General features: G+C 49.5%; 1 protein-coding gene across 4 annotated transcripts in view; it reads right to left on the reverse strand.

The window, feature by feature from the left end:
• Positions 1 to 5,435: 5,435 nt before the first annotated feature.
• The window catches only part of IRF2 (interferon regulatory factor 2), an 80,131-nt gene continuing 65,480 nt past the window's right edge, over positions 5,436 to 20,086 (reverse strand). For 3 of the 4 annotated variants that reach the window (XM_008710493.2, XM_008710494.2, XM_040643378.1), the window contains exons 7-9: positions 15,057 to 15,221; positions 8,070 to 8,116; positions 5,436 to 6,790 (exon numbers count right to left, since the gene is read on the reverse strand). In XM_008710493.2, coding sequence (XP_008708715.1) covers positions 6,482 to 6,790; positions 8,070 to 8,116; positions 15,057 to 15,221 — 521 coding nt within the window. In that variant the 3' untranslated portion in view covers positions 5,436 to 6,481. The remainder of the gene's footprint in view (positions 6,791 to 8,069; positions 8,117 to 15,056; positions 15,222 to 20,086) is intronic. The other variant, XM_008710492.2, reaches the window with a different exon arrangement.

Below are 20,086 nucleotides of genomic sequence, written 5' to 3' on the forward strand. Positions count from 1 at the left end.
CTCTTATCCAGCTTTATTGTTCTCCATAGTACTCATTGTCACTCAAAGATAATTTATTGGTTGAATGTCCACCCCTCCTAGAATTTAAGCTCCACAGGAACAAGGACTTGGTTTTGTTCGTGTCTATACAGTTCTCTAAGGCTTAGAACAGCCCCGGCAAAGACTGGGAACGTAATACACAGTGCTGAATGAATGGATCTATTTTTCTTTTTTTTTTTAATTAAGATTTATTTATTTATTTGAGAGAGCGAGAGCAGGGGCAGGGCAGTGGGCAGAGGGAGAGGGAGATAAAGTCTTAAGCAGACTCTGCACTGAGCACGGAGCCCCACGTGGGACTCGATCACATGACCCTGAGATCACAACCTGAGCTGAAACCAAGAGTCAGATGCTTAACCGACTGTGCCACCCAGGTGCCCCGAATCTATGTTAACAGAACACTACTATTAAATTAACGTGTTCCTAATCAACTCATCAACAATATGCCCTCCATGATGACTCTCCATGAAGCTTCTACCTAGGCTTAGAAACATCTTGAAAGAACACAATGTGACATCTGTTCTCTGGATCTTAGCATTAAATTTAAGGTGACTAACTCTTCCCAGCTTACCTGAGACTTTCCCAGTTGTAGCACTGAAGTCCCACATCTCAGGAACGCCTTCAGTCCTGGGCAAACCAGGATGACTGGCTACCCTAACTAAATTCACGAGGTGGCATTTGGAATTACGTTACTTTATTTTTTAAGACTTTTTTTTCTAAGATTTTATTTATTTATGTGACAGAGACAGCCAGCGAGAGAGGGAACACAAGCAGGGGGAGTGGGAGAGGAAGAAGCAGGCTCCCAGCGGAGGAGCCCGGTGTGGGACTTGATCCCGGAACGCCAAGATCACGCCCTGAGCCGAAGGCAGCCGCCTAACGACTGCGCTACCCAGGTGCCCCGGAATTACGTTACTTTAAATCAGCCTTGCAAATCAAAGTTTGCAAACTCAAATCTGTGAAACCAGCCTGTGGTTTCCTTCCCGTATCACAGCCGTGTTGCAAACGATCCCTGAAGCCATCAGGTGAAATTTGAGCAAAGGCTTTGAGCTATATTTCGCACTTTTACTAAGATTCCTGCTCGCCTATACAGTGGAGGTGTCAGGGCTCAGCCTAGGAAATGAAATCTCTTCTGTATTTCCTAGTTACATTAAAACTACGATTCGTCAACTTCCCAGAGAGAAGGTGCTGCAGCAGATCCCGCGGGGAAGGCACGAGAAGTCCAAGTCCATGATCTCTTCGGGAGTCAGGAGAGTCAGGAGCGTGAACTCCAGAGAATATTTGGGGGGGGGGGTGGGCAGAGGGAGAAGGAGAGAGAGAGAGAGAATCCTAAGCAGGCTCCATGCCCAGCATGGAGCGCAACTCGGGTCTCCATCCCGTGACCCTGAGATCACGTCCTGAGCCACAACTAAGAGTGGGACGCTTAATTGACTGAGCCACCCAGGCGCCCCCAGAGAATATTTATCAATGTTATTTCTAAGCCATTTCTATTTCTTAGTCATCCCTAATGCTAAGGAACTCACCCCCTTTAGCTGCTAAGGTTATCCTGAAACTTCAGACAGTGGGTTCAAACAGAACTTGTGGATTGAAAATGTCCACACCTTTGAACGGGTGCATTAGAGAGAATGCGGAGAACATGAGCGTTCTCTGATCTATGACCCAAGCTCCCAGCAGATGGAACATCTCGGGTATTCTCTTTCCCTGATGATTCATGTGGATGGGTGCCTGGGTGTTTAGATTTTAAAAACGTTCTTCTCAACCAAAACTGAAACCGAGAGGTGCAATCACTCTGGAATTTTTTGCACCTGCAAAAACAGTTATGTTACTAAACTCAGCTGCTTTGGCCGCGCGGGCTGCCGCATGCGATGGTGCTGTTTCTCCAGCCGGGCATGTAAGGGCTTCACCGTGGGGCGCTCATCCAGGCCCGGCGCGGGACCTTTCACAGAGCCAGCATTCACCGTTCCAACATGTTTATAAAGCAGATCCAGAGACACGGGCCAAACCTCCAGAGAGCAGCTTGCTTAGAGCAACAGAAGTGCACACGCAGCTTCTCTCCTTCAGAAACTGGTCAGAGGACTCCAGAAAATGCTTTTCAGACCGTGTGCACTCTGAAATGTCCTACATCTTGATCCTTCCCCAGCATGACTCAAGTTCTTGGACAGACTTAACATCTCTGCTAAAACCAGCTATTAGGCCTGGCCACTTCCTTCCTTCCTGGCACTATTTTCGGCAGCAGAGACACGGAGCCCCTGCACCTGTTGCTGGTGCAGCCACAGAAGGAAACCTCTACAAACCCTCATTTGTCCCCACGGCACAGCTAGGGATGCCTGGGCTACGGCAGGAGCCAGTGTCCGTGTCCAGAGGGGCTGGTGGGGACTCAGAGGCCAGGCAGCCTCAGGAGGGGAACATTTCACCCAGCACCTTCTCGGCACACCCTGGGGCTGCTCTCTGGGTCTGCGGCTGGCCACATTCCCCAGGGAGGGGGGCGGCGGGGGGCATAGCCAAGAATTCCAGCCCTGCTCTTTTGATACTGGAATGGTGGATCCGAGGAGAGGAGGAGAAGGTTCTGGGGGTGATTGCCAACCTCGTTCATCATGTTGGGATGCAAATGTGACCGAGACACAGCTTTGAGATGCTTACAGTCGCACGGGCTGTGACGCTTTTGGGGAGGGGTCCACTGCTCTGGGAACAGATGGAGAGCTGGCTCCCGGCCCCCTTGACTGGTCAGGGTCGGGTCCCACTGGCTCGGATCATCCTGTCCCTGGGTCCGCCACTGGACAGAATTTTAGCAGGAGGTAGCTGAGCACTGCCAGGTAAAAACCGGTTTGTGCTTCTGTGCTCTTTCCAAACCAGAACTAGCACCGAGACATTGGATATCTGGCATTGCATGCCAGGGACCCATTTTGGCTACCTCATTGCAGACCTCTTCCTAGCGGGCTTTTTGTCTTTCTTCAGTAGAAATTTGGCAGAAGAGCGGGATTCTTCTTTTCACCTTTTATCTGGGTCTGTTTGTCCACAGCTAGAATAACAGGGGCTTTTAAAAACCCAATGAATTCAACGTTCAAAGAATGGCCTCAAGCAAATGGAATGTCTAATGTTCCATGGCTGGAGCTTAAGGCAGGAGGCCATTGGGGCTTAGCATCTTTTTCATTCACATGCAAAATATTTTCAAAAGCACAAGTTTTCAAATTCAGAATCCTGAGACCGAATCACTAATGACCTTCCTCATTCCTACAACGTTTACCTCAGTAGTGGGTATAGTTTAGCACACTGCAGATGTGAAGAAAAAGAAAGGGGTACCGTGTGGGGGTTTTGATGTCCAGTGGATCTGTGTGTGTTTCTTACCCGTGTGTATTTCTTCTTCTCTATAAACACATTTGAAGAGACTAAACACCTCCTTTGGCAGCTACTTCATCAAAACATTGAAAAAATGCTAGGGTGGAGCATGGATTTATTTAGATATTTGCAAATGGTGTTCTGGAAGCCCTTTGCAGTTCCACAATGGGCTGGCTTCTCTCAGCGTTCTGACTGGGAGGAAGTTGCTGTCCCTGGATTCACAGTGCCCAGTGTACCACGCTCCTGTTATCAGGAGAGACCTGAGTGCCGGCTGCAGAGAACGGCGATGATTGTCCTGAAGGTTGTTACACTGAACTCACTCCTCACACACACACACCCCCAAGCCCATCATAAAAGCGTATCAGCTCCCACAGACCCTGGCCGAATGAAGCACGCGTTCCCAGTACTTCCTCTAACTGACAAGGTCTGAGGCTTGAGTCCCTGAGATGCCCCATCTCGTTTGTCTTTCTTCCTCACGTCAACCCTCGGCTTTGTAGGACTGGTTCGTTTTCCTACACTACTGGCAAGTAACCCTTGGAAACGATACAGCCTCTCTCAGAAATAATTTCAACACGATTCCGTTCTCCGTGGCCTGTTGGCCACGGATGATTCTCTTTAGTACTTCAGCGGTGCATTTCCAGATCCCGAATTTTCCTTCAGCCGGTCAGGTTCTGTAAGTCTGGTGACAGCCACGGAGGTGGAGGACGTGAGCGGGGATGGCGTCTGGGACCTGCAGAGCTGCGCAAAGGGGACAGGATGTGAGTTGGCTCCTCTTCTGTCGGAAGAGGGGAGGGCGACAGGGATGAGAAGCCACCCTTAAACCTCTGACTGCCAGCCACGTGACTTAGGGCCACTTTCTGTCATTATTTTTTCATTTATTTTAAAACAGGATGACTAAATAAAAGGACTTAGATAGAAGTCATAACAAACTGGACTCGTTTATTTAGGACTCAGGACAAGAGGGGGTTTTCACTGAAGAACATAGTGCTTAGGAGGCCGGGAGCCTCTCCTTCCTCTTCAGGACTTCTTTCGCTCAGCAAGTGAGGCTTTCCCATGAAATCGAGGTTCAACACACAGTCAGCAAAGTGCCCCTCACAGAAGCAGTCAACCATCAAGACGTGGTGTTTCAACCCAACACATCCGCCAGTAAAATGCTTCAGTTAATTTCTGTTCCGAGCTGGATAATTTTATGACCACTAATTATGTCTGTAGCCACACATGGAGAAAAGCATAAAAATAGCTCTCTGTCCTTTCATTGAAGGAAACTTTTCAAATATTAACTTAGCAATCTCCTCCAACAACGCCCAGAGGTAGTAGACAGGCACGTAGGTCTTAGTTTTCTGATTTTATAGACATCATGGATGCATGAGAGGTTAGTGCAGGGGCTTTCCCAAGGTCAGGGACACACCTTGAAATGACAAATGGGGGAGGGAGTCTGGAGTTCTGTCATGCAAAAAGACATGCCCTAAGTACTGAAGACGGCTTCTCTAAGGCCCCCGGTCCTGGAAAGAAGACTGAGGTAGACCAGGAACCCAACATGTATTTCCTATTACTGAAAATGTTTTGCCCATGGGCCTGGTATGTGACATAAATACAAAATTTTAGTCATACGTATAAGCCTACGGACGAGAACAGGAAAAGCACAGAGGTGGGTGGAATGTGCCCACAGTAGAGAAGGAGATAGTGGGGTGGCTTTGGACTCTCTCCGCAGTCACACCAGACGTGGCTTTAACTCATGCCCTTGACTCTTACTACTCACGTGACCTGGAGTAAAGGCATTTTCATTTGAAGCCTCCATTTCTTCCATGTGAAATGGAGCTAAGTCCCTATCAGGGACATAACCTTGACGAGTGAAGGTAGTTCATTTAAACATGCAGCCGAGCGCCTGGCTCGGGGTGAGTACTCGAAAGAGGCGGCCATTCGATCTTCATGGTGCGAACCCTTCAGGGTTCCTTGTGGTTGAAATGGGAGAAAGTTCTGATCCCCAAGAAGCAATGACACTTTGCCAGCCCTGTCCCACGGTGGTACTCTCAAGTAGACACAGACAAAGTCAGGCATGATGCCCATTAAAAATTTAACTATATATCATATTCATTTATTATCAATCCACAGGATAATTTGATTGCTACATGAGCTCATAAAAGCTTTTTCACCTTTACAAAATTAAAAAAAAATGTGCCACAAGGATGTAATAACAATTGCTGATAAACAAGAAAAGGAATCTTAAAATTATAAATTTGCTGTAGAAAAGATAAAAAACAATTATATTTTCTTTAGAATTTTACCTTGAATAAAATATTCCCCTGTATAAAAAATAAAAAAGCTTGCTCTGGTTAGAATTAGAATATTTTTGTCTTCAAATCTTGGAATTTGCATAATATCTCCATGATAGTTTTCCTTTGTACCGCGTGGCATTCAAGCACAGCAGATTAGATTTTCTTTTTCTTTTCTTTTTTTTTTTTTAAGCAGTCTTAAAAATGGGACATCTGTGGAGAAGCTCATTTTCTTCTTCTCCTCCTCAGGGGTGTGGAATACAGCCTTTGCGGGGAGGAAAAGGAGGAAAGGAACTGGAGGGGATGGGCCAGGAAGCGGGACAAAGGACCGCAAAGGGGGCTGGGGGCGCTGAATGTGCTGAGAAATAGAGCAAGATCACAAGGAGAAGGTCTATCTGTAAGTGCTTTAAGATAAGGTGCAGAAGCAGACTGCAACGTCGCTAGTACTGCCCTATGTACATATTCACAAGAATAAAAAATTCCAGCTAGTTCACATTTTCTCATCCGTTCTGAGGCATCCACTCCACCATGCTGGCCTTGACCGCAGGCAATGCAGCACCTCGCTGCCCGTGTGAGTGTTGGTCCTATGACGTCCTTGAACTTGAGGGAGCAGCCCTGGGAGATCCAGCAGGCTCTAGAGATACGCGTCTACCAAGGGGCTGGAGTCCTGAGTTAAAAAGAAGCGCCAGTACGGAGTTGGACACAGCAATCAATGTTCTATTATCAAGGCTTTTTCCCTTAGATTTGTCTAAAGTAGGTATCAGAGAGAAAAATAAAATACAAACAAACAAGAAAACAAAGCCAAGAAATCCCAACAACCACCGGGGGAAGTCAAAGGCTTAACAGCTCTTGACGCGGGCCTGGGTGATGTCTGACGTCTTCTTGATGACGCTGGCCCGAGTCTCCCGGTCCGGCCGACTGCTGCTGGGCGCTGGGGTCACGGAGGGAGGGAGGGGGAGGTCTGGTAAAGTGGGCCACGAGCTGTTGAAAGGCACCGGACAGCTCTCCTCTTTGATGGTGACCTGGAGGTCAGGTTTGTTGGAAGTAACGAAGGTCGCCATGCTGGGCAGCAGGTAGGTGCTTCGCGTCCCCATGTTGCTGAGGTACTGTTTGCCTTCGATGCTCCTCTTCCGCCAGTGTGGTCGTCCCTTTCAAAGAAAAGAATCAAGATATGTACTTTTTTTCTTTGCCGTCTATCGAATGGCTTAAAAAAAAAATGCACCCCTGTTCCCACATGTTGGTGTGTTAACTGAGTTTCTTAAGAGGCGTGGAATGAACAGAAGCTTAGCGACTCGACATCCCTCAACTGAGATCCACACCCAGCTGTTCACATCCCAAGCAACGGTTTCTCTTCCCTTTTTATCAATTCCCATTTGCTACCTCCCAGAAAAATGGCCCAAAGTGTTCTATGAAGGCAGGAAAACAAGATAGCAACTTGGTTTCTGGTTCCCCTCTCCCCCAGCCCCCCAGCCTGATCATGAAGTAGGTTTTAGGTCATCACGGCTGGTTTGTCATAGAGTCTTGCTTCCTCACTCATGGCCCAATCCAGTCTTTTGAGTCAAATATGTGCTTTAAGAGAAAGGGAAGTGAGGAACCCAGAGGGTGAATGCCTTTCCACTGCTTTTAAGTGGGTACGGCTTAGGGCTCCAGCGTGCCAAGCAAACGGGGTCTCGGGGGTGGCTTCACTCAAAGAAGGAGCTGGAATTTCTGACCTTGACGAAACAGGGTTGGACTGTCTGTGAGCATCTACACTTCCTGTCTTTTCAGAGTTCCTGGACTCCACTTGAAGAATTTAGTACACTGGGAAATCACGAATTGAAACAACCATTAGTCAGTCAGTCTCTCTCTCTCTCTCTCTCTCAAACACAGACACAAAGCAGGCGGTTACAGCCATTTCCTGCCATTGTGTGAGCCCAGCCTGGAGCAGGGGAATGGGAAGCAGGCGACTCCAAATCCAGACTGAACACACACCTAACCTCTGGGCATGGACCACAGAGGGAGGGGACTCTGGGTAAACACGGAGATTCTTTTGCTTAGCACTTTCTGACGGTGACTTCCGGTCACTGCTTTTGGCCACCTGGCCCTTCCGTTTCTGCTGGTGAATTGGGATGTGTATAGTGGTGACAATAGCAACGATTCCCGGCCTCCACTTCAGTCTCCATTTCCTGCCATCATAGCCTCTTTTTCTAGTAGGAACACTTTACTCTCTTTCCTCCCGTTCAGCTCCCAAAGCTTAAATGTATCATTCAAAATGCAAAAGGACGGTAAAAGTTCATGTTATGTCTATTTTACGGCATGCACAGACTCCTCCAGTAGAACTCGTGATCAGACGTAGAGAAACGTAACTAGCCGCAGGGCCCCCGAGGTGCTGGTGGGGAGGCTTTCCCACCGCGTCTGGTGGAGCCGAGTGGCGGCCGCCATGCTTACCTCAACGCTCTCTTCATCACTGGGCACACTATCGGTAGTTTCGCTTTCTGTTCACAGAGAGAAAAACACAGGGCCATCATTCCTGCCGCTCAGACTGTGGTGAGGCTCAGGCAGTGTTTAAAAAATACATCAGCACTTCTTGTTTTCAAAAGAGAAATGGGTCAGCGAACTCATGACCTTCACCCTCTTTGTGAGGCTCAGTGAACATCTGCACTTGGGAGACGCTAGAGCAGATTTTCTTTCCCTGATTTTGGCCCTTCGTCCGAGAAAGGTTTTAGAGTCGGAGGAAGCTCCCTCTCCAAGGGCCGGGCTATGATTTCTCCCGGCCGCTACTTCCCAGGATTGGGGTGCTGGCCCCCACGGTGCCAATCTGCTCTCTGCTCCCCAGGACCTCTGCTCTCTCTTGCATCCACGTCACCCCCTTTCCTCAGGGCTGCTCTATCCACACACCCCACTCATGCTTTCTTCCAATCCCTGTGGGTTAGTTCATTTCAATCCCAATTCAGAGTCTTGCTGGGTCACCCCCACTTACTCGGATCCCTCCTTTCCCTCATATCCCTTTCATACTCAGAGCTTGGGTTTATAAAATTGCATTCTCCACCAGGGTTACGGTGGTGGAGAGATTCTAGGGTGGCTCCCAGGATCCTCATCTCCTGGTGTTTACTTGCATGTTGGGATGCCCTCCTCCAGAACGTAGGTGGCACCTGTGACTTGGTTTGAAGCAACAGAACAGAGTGAGCGATGGGATATATGTGACTACGTTAAGTAAGACTGAATCCTGTCTTGTGAAGAGACTTTCTCCCTTGTTGGCTTTGAGGAAACAAGGAGCCATGTTGGGTTTGCATGACAAAAAAACTAAGAGCTGCTTCCAGCCAAGAGCCAGCAAGAAACTGAGGTTCTCAGTCTGACACCCCACAGAGAACTCCATTCCACCCCAAATCACGTGAGCTTAGAAGTAGACCTCCTCCCCGCCATTCCGCCCTCAGACGAGTCAGCAGCCTCGGACCATACCTTGACCACAGGTCTGTGCAGGCAATATGCTGAGCAGGGAGCCCAGCTAAGCCGTGCCTGCACTCCTGACCCCCAGAATCTGGGGTGGGATAATACATGTGTGTCGTCTTAAGCCACTGAGCCTGTGGTTATGTTGTAACGCAGCAACAGGTAACTAATTCGCTTACCATCCTGATTCCGTCTCCCAGCTGCGAGACACGGAGCAGGTCCCTAACTTCGCGAAGGGTAGCTTCCTCATCTGTACGATGGGAGCATTAACACCTCCCAAAGAGGATTAAGTGGTGAATCAGTGAGAGGATGTGTGGGAAAAAGCCCAGCACAGGGCCTGGCCCACAGCGTACACTCAAATGACAGCACGCCTCTGTCCTGAGCTCATGGGCCTTGCTCAACACTGGATTTGCACAACAGGCTACACTGACAGAGTCTAAGTCGATAGCTAGCGATCACACAGCACCTGTGCATATAATACCAGATTTTTAAAAAAATAAAAAAATAATAATCTTTTAAGTTAAAATTTTTATTTTTTTAAGTAAAATGTTTTTAATTTTTTAAAATAAAAAATGGATGGTGTGCAGCTCCTCAGTGTTTACAGCATTGAGAAATGAAAGCACAGAGGGTAGAGAAATACACTGAGCCCTAGAGATCCCTAAGTCTGGGCCATTTCTCTACACGAGGCCTAGAGAGAGCATCACAGCGAGCGTTTATAGAGGCCTTGTTTAGTCCCCGCAGAGATCCTCGGTGGGAAGCAGCTCCTATCGCCCCGCTTCATGCAGAAGAGCTCAGGTGTTCTAGCACCTTCTACCTCTTCTGTCCCAAACCTACAGATCGGCTGACCTCCAGGCTCACATCTGGCTGGTGGTACAGCTGGGACCGGATGCCTCCAGCCCAGACCGAGCCCTTTCGCCCATTCGGAGCCCTAGCCCCAGAGCAGGATCTCTTATGACTTAACAGGCTAACAAATGGATAAACTGAGCCACAGTTCATCCCTTCAACACACAACGGAGAATGCTGACCACCCTGGGCCTGCCCTGGAGCCTTTCTCCAGTGACGTTCCCCCCAGGGCATGAGTGATTCCCGAGGGCCGACCGGGAGCACCCAGAGCTCGGGCCTGGCCTCTCCTCTCCTCAGACTGAGCAGACTTCCCCAAAGCATCCCCAGCTGGGAGCAACAGTGGCCCCCGAGCAGGCCTCGCCTCGGCGGACGGTGACCCTAGCTCTCAAGGCCGACGGGCGACAGCAGCCACAAGCAATGCTTCCGCACACAAACAAGGTAAAAACCCTGCTCACATAGCCCCCGTGCTGGCTCAGTATCCCAAGGAGGCAGGAATCCATATGGCCACTCCCAAGCAAAATGAGGAACAGAGATGTTGAGAAACCTGCCAAAGTTGTGGCCTGAGTCAGCGCAGAGGAGAGAAAACAAAACTGCCCGTCTGACTCCGGGGCTCTGGGTGCTGGACACAGAGCAGCCGCGCTGCCCGCACCCCCTCCTGCCGCTCCGGCTGAAATGTCAAGATCCCCTTTCCATTTTTATGTTTAGCTCTCTCTGTGCTCTAAAGCCAGGGTTCCTCTTCCTTTCACACATGTCTAGACCCTCCTTGCTCCTAACTACCTTCCGTAAACACCATCATCTTCTGTTCCTTTTCGCCTTCAAATAGAAACAAACAGACGCCAACAGACATGTGGGGTGGGGGGGGGGGGCTGGAAATCCACGGAAATGAGCAGTTAACACCAAGGTTCTGGGATTCCTTCTGCCCCAGCCCCAGCTATGGGAGGGGGTGGCAGGCAGCTCCTGGGCAGACTCCTTGCTAAGACCTCGCAGAGACCATGAACAAGATCGGAAGGCTCACTGCCCTTAAGGACCCAGTTTTCAAAACTGCAGGGAACCAGTCTGAGACAAGAAAAGACGTATATGTTCTGAACTGACATTTCCAGCTGACGCAAACGTGCGCCGAGAGCCTGGCTTCCACATTAAGATCACCTGCTTCTGAAGGCAGGCTAAAGGCTCTCCATATTAGCAAGCTGAGATTGCTAGTTTTCGCTGTTTAAAAGAATGGCCCTGAGTGCCTTTCACCCAGGAGCACTGAGCCATCTCAGCTCCAGCCTGAGGACCCGAGACCCTTCTCTCCGGAATAAGCGTGGCTCTCACAGCTGCCCTGACATCACCGGCTCACGGCTTTGTTGGGTGCACACAGGCCCATCTTCCTCCGTTTCCTTGGTTTTCCTTCACTGTTGCCATTCTCAAGATCCCTTCTTATGTCACAAATGAGTTCCCTGCAGCTGCTGCGTCCAGATCAATACCACCGCTGAGCATGCGTCTGCCCTGTTATTTCACTGTCCCTTTTGAAGACTTTAGATTTGTCTTTTTATTGGTGGTGAATACAATGGAATAAAAAAAAACGGGAGCTGCCTCACTAGCGGGGCGTGACTAAGCGGAAAGTATCTGCAGAGCAGTAACAGGTCCACGAGTCGCTCCTTTCAACACTGTGGTCCCAGTCTCCCTGCAGGTGACTGCTGGGAGGGACGGGGATCAACCCTGGGACAGGCGGGTCTCAGAGATTCTTCTTCCCGACCTGTGGTTCTAGGGGGACACTAGTCTCAGCTTCACACGCCACTTCAGACCAGGTTTTATTGTCAAATCACCTCGGGAACATTCCGGGGAGGGAGACAGGAGGTTTCATGTCAAAGCCTTTTTTGCATTCGGACACCCTACTACATATTCTGGAAGGTTCTTGTTCAACAAGTTTTAGTAATAAGATTGACAAGGATTTCCTTCCCTCGATCCTTTCCTCAACTCACCAGAAAGCTCAATCAGAAGGTTCAAATCAGAGTCTTCTTGGTTTCAAAGCACTTTTACCTTTGTCCACCCAACAAAATGCAAGGCTGCGATGGTTTCCATGAGGACCCAAAGTCGCTACAGCCAGTTGCTGGTCAGTAGGCAATCTCCATTTTCTCGGTTATGACCTATTAATCTTTTCTGTTACGCTCTCTTCTCCATCCTCTCGTCCAGCCTTCCACAAAATACTACCATGGCTTTTTTTTACTAAACCATCAATAACCTAGTAAAATCCTGATGCCATACATACATCAGGCAAGAGGCCACCATATTTAGACCTTTAAATAGAAAAAGACTGTCCTCCGGAGTCTCCTACGGTTGGGCTCTGGGATATCTCTCTGCAGGATGAAAGTTGTAAGAATCCAACGAGAAATTTATATTGTCTTAGAACATCCCATGCAAGTACATCCACTCAAAGAAACCTCCTCTTTTCTTGCTCACCACAAAACGTAGACCATAGAGAAGACGGACTTGCAAAACGGACTGTGGTTTTGGAACACTACTGGATTGTATTTCAATGATCGGTAAGGGTAAAAAAAAAATCACAAACAACAGCCTCCAAATACCAGTTTCCTAAGCAAGTGAATGAAATGGTGAGAGGAAGTTGAAATTCAGTTGAATTTCAGTCCAAAACAAGGAAACTTATCACAAAAAAACAGACAAGCAGCCTATCCTATCGGGGAACATCAAGTAAGAAGGGTGAAAGACGACCCAAGAGCTGCCTTTCCTAGCAGAACGCTATGAAGTTCCTTGACCAAAAGACCTCAACCACAGTCCCTCGCAGGTCAATTTCGGGTCTGTAAGCTCTGGAAAAGCAGCAGTGATGAAACATCTTGGCTCCAACCAATGAGCCTCATTCCAGAAGGTTCTGGAGAATTCAGACAATGAAAACAAGGGAGAGAACCAAAGGCCAGACTGAAGAGCCAGCCTCCAACAAAACTCCCGCTCCCTGCCAGCCTGGCACTGCGATCCTTCTTTTCAAATCTATGCAAATGTCCTGAAAAGGGTACTGAAATTTTCATCTCTCTCTGCACAGTATCAGCTGTCCTTGGGATTCTGCTGCTGAGGCAAAATGCCACCCAGGGCAAAACAGCAAGACGCCGTCTTTGCAGAAGCCTCGAGAAGGCTTCAGGAAGTCTTCAACAGATAAACAGAAAAGTCTGTTCTGAAGCTCCAACCCTTAAAACAATGACCAAAGCTGTCCGGGGCAGAACGCCCGCAGCAGCACGACGTAGGGGAAAGTCACGCATTTTCAGCCGTGGCTGTGTAAACATAAGCCAAGTAGCCCGGTGTTATCTCAACTGTAAAGCGAAGGCATAAACACGCCGCCACTCTGCCTCCTTCGGAGGGCCCTGGAGATCAGCGGGGCGGATGCGTTCTGCACCACAGAGCCCGGGCAAGGTCTAGGGCAGCGTTCCGGGGGAGGGCTGAGCCACATGTGGGTGGTGCCACCGTTCTTCCCCAGACACAGCGCCTTACCCACACTGGCCTTAGGGTCCTAATTTTTAGAGAGGGAATAACGATGATCCCCAGGCTGACCGAGTTATTCTCCTGATGATGAAGCAAGTCGGCTGCCTCCAAGCCTGGAGCACAGTTCCCAGGGCACCGTAACCACGCAGCAGATAGTAGTTATTATCACTGGGGCCTGGCAAAGACCACCAAGGATCTCGCCCAGGTAGGGGAGGACGAAACAACCCATGACCAGCTTATCCTCTTTGACAGATTATAAGCTTCTTGTAGCCAAGGCTTGCTCTCACGTGCCTTCGATGCTCCTGGCATAGAAGGGAGTCAGGATCTTGAGGACCTTGGATGAAATCAGCCCATCACAAAAGGACAAGCACGGTATGATTCCACTCCCGTGAGTTACCGAGAGTAGCCAAATTCACGGAGGCAGAAAGTAGAGCGGGGCGGTTGCCAGGGGCTGCGGGGAGGGGGAGGGGGGCTGAGTGTTTCATGGGGACAGAGTTTTAGTTTTGCAAGATGAGAAAGTTAGAGAGCTGGATGGTGGTGATGATTGCACAACAATGCAAATGCGCTCACTGCCACAAAATGTGTGCTTAAAAATAGCAAAAATGGCAAATTCTGGGCTATGTCCACTTAACCGCAATTTTAAAAAATAAGCTAAAAATATAGAAAGTTCGTGCTCAGAAAATAGAAGGTTAGGTGAGTGGCTGATAATTCACCAAGAACCTGTCATTTAAATCAACCTAATTCTAATACTGTGTGCCAGGGACGGGGCGGCGCCCTAGCTGGAGGACACTGCCTGGACGCACATAGAGCTCACTGGGAAGATTCCTGAACGCGTATTAGAGCTGACTGTGGTTCCTCAGGAGAGGGCCTCTGCTTTCTATTTTTAATGTTTGTAAGCAATAACATTGACTCAGAATTTATATTTCTAATTATAGTCGACTCCTGGAAAATTAAACGGAGCTCATCGGACAGCGTAAGATGATGTAATGGTGGCAGACAAAGAAGCCACCACTTTGTTCTGTAAAGATGGAAGCACCACCTGACTCTGGTTCTAATCCTAGGACTGTCTGGGTCAATTCCTGGGTCGTTCTATGGTTGTTCCCTGGGGAATCAGATCTGGGCTCAGGCACCTGGCCTGATTCGAAGCTGCACTGAATTGAAAGAGAAAGGCAAAATAAGTGGAAACAAGTAAACATGGCGGGATGGAATGAGGCTCCAGGTCTAAAGGTTGAGTTCAAGTCCTGACCCAAATGCTCACTGGCCATGTGACCCAGAATATGGGCCTTCACTTCCAAAAAATCTGAAGAAGCTGGAAGGAATGGTCTTCAAGGTTCTCTCCAGCTTGGTTAAACTCAGATTCCATTGAAAACACCCTTCTGGATTTCCGATAATTTATGCAAATAAAACAGACTTCAATGAACTAGTTCTCCAAAGAAATATTGTTAGTCATGCACGAAAACATTATGGGTGATCAAGTCAAGAAATGCTGTGGCCATGTCTTCTGAGAACACAAGTACCCAAGAAGATGTTCGTGGGGAAAATAAAGCAAGAATAATCCCCAGGACAGAGGAGAGGTTCTTGGCTGTGCAGTCAAGCGGGTGGCCCCACACTGAGGGGCTACCCCTTCCTCCCCAATCCTTGCTCAGCTCCAAAGGCTCCCTCCTACCCTCTTACCTGCATAGGAAGACACGGGGGAAATCTGCAGAGGGTAGAGCTCACTCATGCTGACCGGCTGTTCGTCACTCTCGGTGGTCACCTCTACAACCTGGCAGATGTCCGGAGGGTTCGTGACAATCTCTTGATCCTCGATGTTGCTGTCCAGATGTGACTGTCCTACAACTTCAAAGAAAAGACAGCAGTCAAGCACCAAGGCCCGACTCAGCGTTCTAGCATGCACTCTCAAGAAAGACCACCTTTCCCAAAAGAGCCGAATCAGATCCTCAGTCACCACATGTCATCGGCCGTGAAACCGAAGAACGGCCTTAGCTCTGGGTTAATGTCTCCAGAGAAGCAGGAGACATTTGCCAGGAACCTGGTTCCCCGGGGCTATTTCTAGCAGGCTGGCCAGCGGTGCTTCCATGTGGCAATGTCCCAAACTCAACCCAGTCATAGCCAAGCCTGCAGGACCAGAGGCCATATCCAGAGCCATATCCCCAGGGCCAGAAAGACAGTGCTTTGAAACTTGACCCATTTCTGTCTCCTGCTCTTGCTCCAAAGGAAGACTGCTGTGCTGTTTTCCAGGTCCTGGGTCCAGGGAGACATAATCAAATCTTACTAAGGAGAAAGGACCACCAAAAGCCACTCCACTGTATCCTTTCCAGCGTGGGGGCTCTGTTCATGCTCCCAGCCCTTTCCTACCCTCCAGGCAATGTGACCAAGGGAGGAAGTATCAGAACAACGGGACAGAACGCTTCCCCAAGCCTCACACAGATGAGCCCACCAGCTCCCCAGGACACGGATAAGATGAATCCCCACCACCTTGGTTCTGAATCCTGCCTCGAGTTAGACATTTTAGTTGGAGTTCGTTGTAGTAGATAGCACATACAGTTGCAAGAAATAACAGAGACAGATCCTGGGTGTCCTTTATCCAGTTTCCTTCAATGGAGACATCTTGGAAAACTCTAGCACTGTATCGGGACACTGATACCAATAACATTCTACACATCTTGTTCAGATGTCCGCAGTCTCACTCGTACTGCTCTGCGGGTGTGTGTGTGTGTGCGTGCAATTAGTTTCATGCAATTTTCTCACACATGTCATTTCATGTGTCCGGCAGCATGGTCAAAATACAAACCAGGGCCATCAACACAAGCATCTCCTCTACCCGCCTCCCGTCAGCCTCCCCTCCCCACCGTCTCTAACCCCTGACATCCACTCATCTGTCCCCAGTTCCATGATTTTTGTCCTTTCAAAGATGTTTCAAAAATGAGCTCGCACAGTAACCTTGTGGGAGGAGCTCTTCTCACGCAGCATAACTCCCTGGAGAGTCACGCACGCGGCGGTGTCGTGCTGTCAACAGCCGGCTCCTGTCCACTGCTGAGTAATGCTCCCGGTGCGGCGGCACCGCCGTCTGTTTACCGGTTCGCCCACGGAAGGCCTTCCGGGTTGTCTCCGCTCTCGGGCAATTACAAACCAGGCTGCCACGGGCATTCGTGTACAGGCTTTGTAGAAATGCAAGTTCCCATTTCTCCGGGATAAACGCCCAAGAGTGCAACTGCTGGATCATGGTAAGTTCATGTTCCATTTTACTGGAAATTGCCAGCTACTGCTTGGCGTGGCTATCCTGTTTCCCGTTGCCAGCGACATATGGATGACCTAGTTCACGCGCATGCTCACCAGCCCTTGGTGTCGTCGCTACTGTGCTACCTCGAGTGGTGTCTCAGTGTGGTTTTAATCTGAAAGCCCCTAACGCCCTCCCCCTGCTTTTAAACAGAACGGACCTTGTACTTCTGTTGGCAGCTGACTGAATGAAATATCCCTGAAAACGGGTACCAACAAACAAATGGAAACAACAAAGGAATAACAATGTTTTCCCAAGGGTCTCAAAATACTTTGCATCATAATCGACGTTTTACTCACGCCTGTGTAAGTTATTTTAACATTTCCCCTGCGAGAACGACAGGCAAGCCGTCCTAATCCTTTTATCCATTAAGAAGCTCAGGCACAGAGAAGGAGATTAACTTCCCCAAAGTCACACAGTTCGGGTTATGGGCAGGGCTCTCTGTCCCTCATGGTTTCTCGACCATCGGGTTAGGCACAAAAAGGCCACCACGTCCCGATCTTCTCGAGAACTTTGCCACCACGGACAAGCTCTGGTCTTAACTGCTCGGTATTTTAATTGCTCCAGTATTTTTGTTTAAAAATGAGTTCCTGTTTTAATTGCTTTTTGGACAGAAGTGAAATGACTAGCACGAGGTAGAGAGAACATGACCTGATTCTATTCAGAGAAGGCTCGAGAGGGGAGTGAGAATTCTCGAGTTCTGGAATGAAGAGAGGGAAGGCACCGAGAGGCTGGGGGAAGGAGATGTGGGATGTGATAACCCTCCACAAGGCCGCAGCATTCAGAGAGGAAGGGAAATGGAATGTTGTTTAGGTTCTCCTGGACGGGATAAAATTAAAGAAGGAAGGCAGGCTATATATGGCAGGCCGACTCCCGAAGTCTTATTTTATCCTTTGGACTACCCTACTTGAGCACGAAGGGCATCAATTATGCAGTTCACCAGACACAGACAGCGCCGACACTGACCTCTCTCAAGCCTCTTCTGCCTTTTCTCCCACGGAAGATAAAATGGCAGGAACACAAGATTTCCCAAGTCCTGAGCAGCTGGCGGACAGAAACCAAATGGGGCGCGTGCGTGTGGGCGCATACGTGTGTCTGAGGAGGGGCTGGCTACAAGAGATACCCTACCCACGAAGGCTATAAAGCTCTTCTATAAATTCGATTTAAATCCAAGCCGCTCTAACTTCCAATACTCCAAAATTCAATTCTCTTTTGCCCTGTCGTTTCGAGTAGATAGCAAGCGAGCTGGGGGTCTACACAACGGCTGCAGCTCCAATGTCTTCCTACCCTAACAGAGCCCCTTGCTCTGACCAGCAATTCTCGCCCTCGCTGCTCTTCCCCACAACGCCCAGCTCAGTCATTCATTCAGCTCATGCAAGATTGACCGAGCACCTACTTGTGGGAGACATTGTTGTCAAGCAGGAGGACGGGCAGAGCACGATCAATCCAGTCAAGGGCCTGGTTTGTGAGAACTCTGGTAGGGCTCCGGGCCAGCACAGAACGCTCTAGAGGTTAAGTTCAGGACAGTTGTGAAGAGAAAAAGAAGGGAAGGGGGCCGGGGAGAGGCCACATGAAAAGAGTTGAGAAAGCGGATTATTTTTCTCCAGTCTGAGTACTCAAAGGCTTCACTGAGGCAGTAACACACGGGTTGGAAGGGGAGGGGGAGCAACAGGCAGTATTCTGAATGCCTCTGTCTTTCTGGAGCCTTCTCCTGACCACCTCACAACAGACGGACCTCTCCTTCCAGAGCGCCTCTCCCTCACTGTCCCCACTGCTCGGCCCTAACAGCAACATGGCACAACCTTGTCACACTGCCTGACCTTCTGCCTCATACCGCAAGTTAAGTCTATGTATCTCCCTTTAACTTTTTCTTTGGGTGCGTCATCTCCCCACCAAGTTGCAGCTCCTGAGAGATTTGAGAACCGGGATTAGAACTTTCTGTACCAAGTCCCAGCACAGGCTCATGGCCTACGCCCGCGAGCAGCTCCATGGAAGATCTGCTGAACAAACCGACCAGGGGGCAGACCGAGGCTCAGCGACCGGAGCCGGAGTCCCGCAGGAGATGACGACCACTTGCTAACACCGGATGTGACAATGAGCGCTTCCTAGCAAATGTCAAGACTTCCGGCAAGGGGGCTTTTCAGAACCTAGATGAAGTGATGGAGACAGAGTGGGCCATCGTCGCCAGAAGCCGGGGGGAGAGGAGGAAATGTTTGGGGGTGGTAAAATGTCCTGGGTCTTGAATATAGATAGTGGTGGTTACACAACTGAGTGCTTCTGTCAAAATTCACAGAACTGTACACCGAAAAGGGGCTCATTTTCCTCTATTTCACTTAATATCTGAACATCACTGGGAGCCCAACTCACAAGCTGCAAGCCCAAAGGAAAAGCAAGGAATTCCCAACATCCGAGATGCTCCCTGGATGCTTTCGGCACTAGCCCTAGTCATCTGACCGATCTCTCTCTCTCACTGATGAGCTCCCCAAACCACCAGCCTTTGCCCCAAGTGACAACCCACACGGTAACACTGACTCCTGACAGTCAAAAAGACACACACGTAGCCAACTGTCCGCAATCTGCTACAGCAAACGAGTCAGGAGGGCGCCGTGCGGGCGCCCGGGGAGCTCCGTCCGTGAAGCGTCTGCCTTCGGCTCAGGTCAGGATCCTGGGGTCCTGGGATCGGGTCCGTGTTGGGCTCCCTGCTCAGCGGGGAGCCTGCTTCTCCCTCTCCCTCTGCCACTCCCCCTGCTTGTGCTCTCTCTCTCTCTCTCCCTCCCTCCCTCTTAAATAAATAAAATCTTAAAAAAAAAAAAAAGTGGCACCATGAGGGGCGCCCAAGTACCCTGACTGAGAAATAATAGTAACGACACCGAATGCTTCCCGAGCACTCATCATGGCCTTTCCCACTCACCCCTGACCTCCCACCTGGAAGACTCCATGACCCCACAAGGAAGGTACAATTATCGTCCCCATTCTAGACATGCGGAAAGGCATCGTGGAGAGTTAAATATTAATTCAAAGTCAGATAGCCGGTAAGTGGCAGAACCTGGAACCAAATTCCACTCTCCCTGACCCGGAGGCTCGACTCGAACACGCTGCAGGGTGGTCTCCCCAACCGGAAGAGCTCACCAAGTTCCCACCGGGCTGCTCCTGCCCTTCTAAGCCCATCTGAGGATAAAAACTTAGGAATCTCACCTCAATGAGACTCTGGGCTCGTCACCAGTAGTGAAATTGCTTTTCAGCAGCTCTGTATTGGGTGCCAGGGAAATTCTCCAATGGTTAGGGGGCTAGCAATCCACTAAGCGTCTCCGGCACATCAGGTCAGCCCATCAGGAAAAGAGTCACCCACAGGAATGTAATTTTATCTGGACCTAGTTGCTAAGAATTACAACAATATTATTCATGGCTGCTTACTGATGAACCA

Source organism: Ursus maritimus, unplaced genomic scaffold (assembly GCF_017311325.1).
Source record: "Ursus maritimus isolate PB19 unplaced genomic scaffold, ASM1731132v1 scaffold_28, whole genome shotgun sequence".
Classification (NCBI taxonomy): Eukaryota; Metazoa; Chordata; class Mammalia; order Carnivora; family Ursidae; genus Ursus; species Ursus maritimus.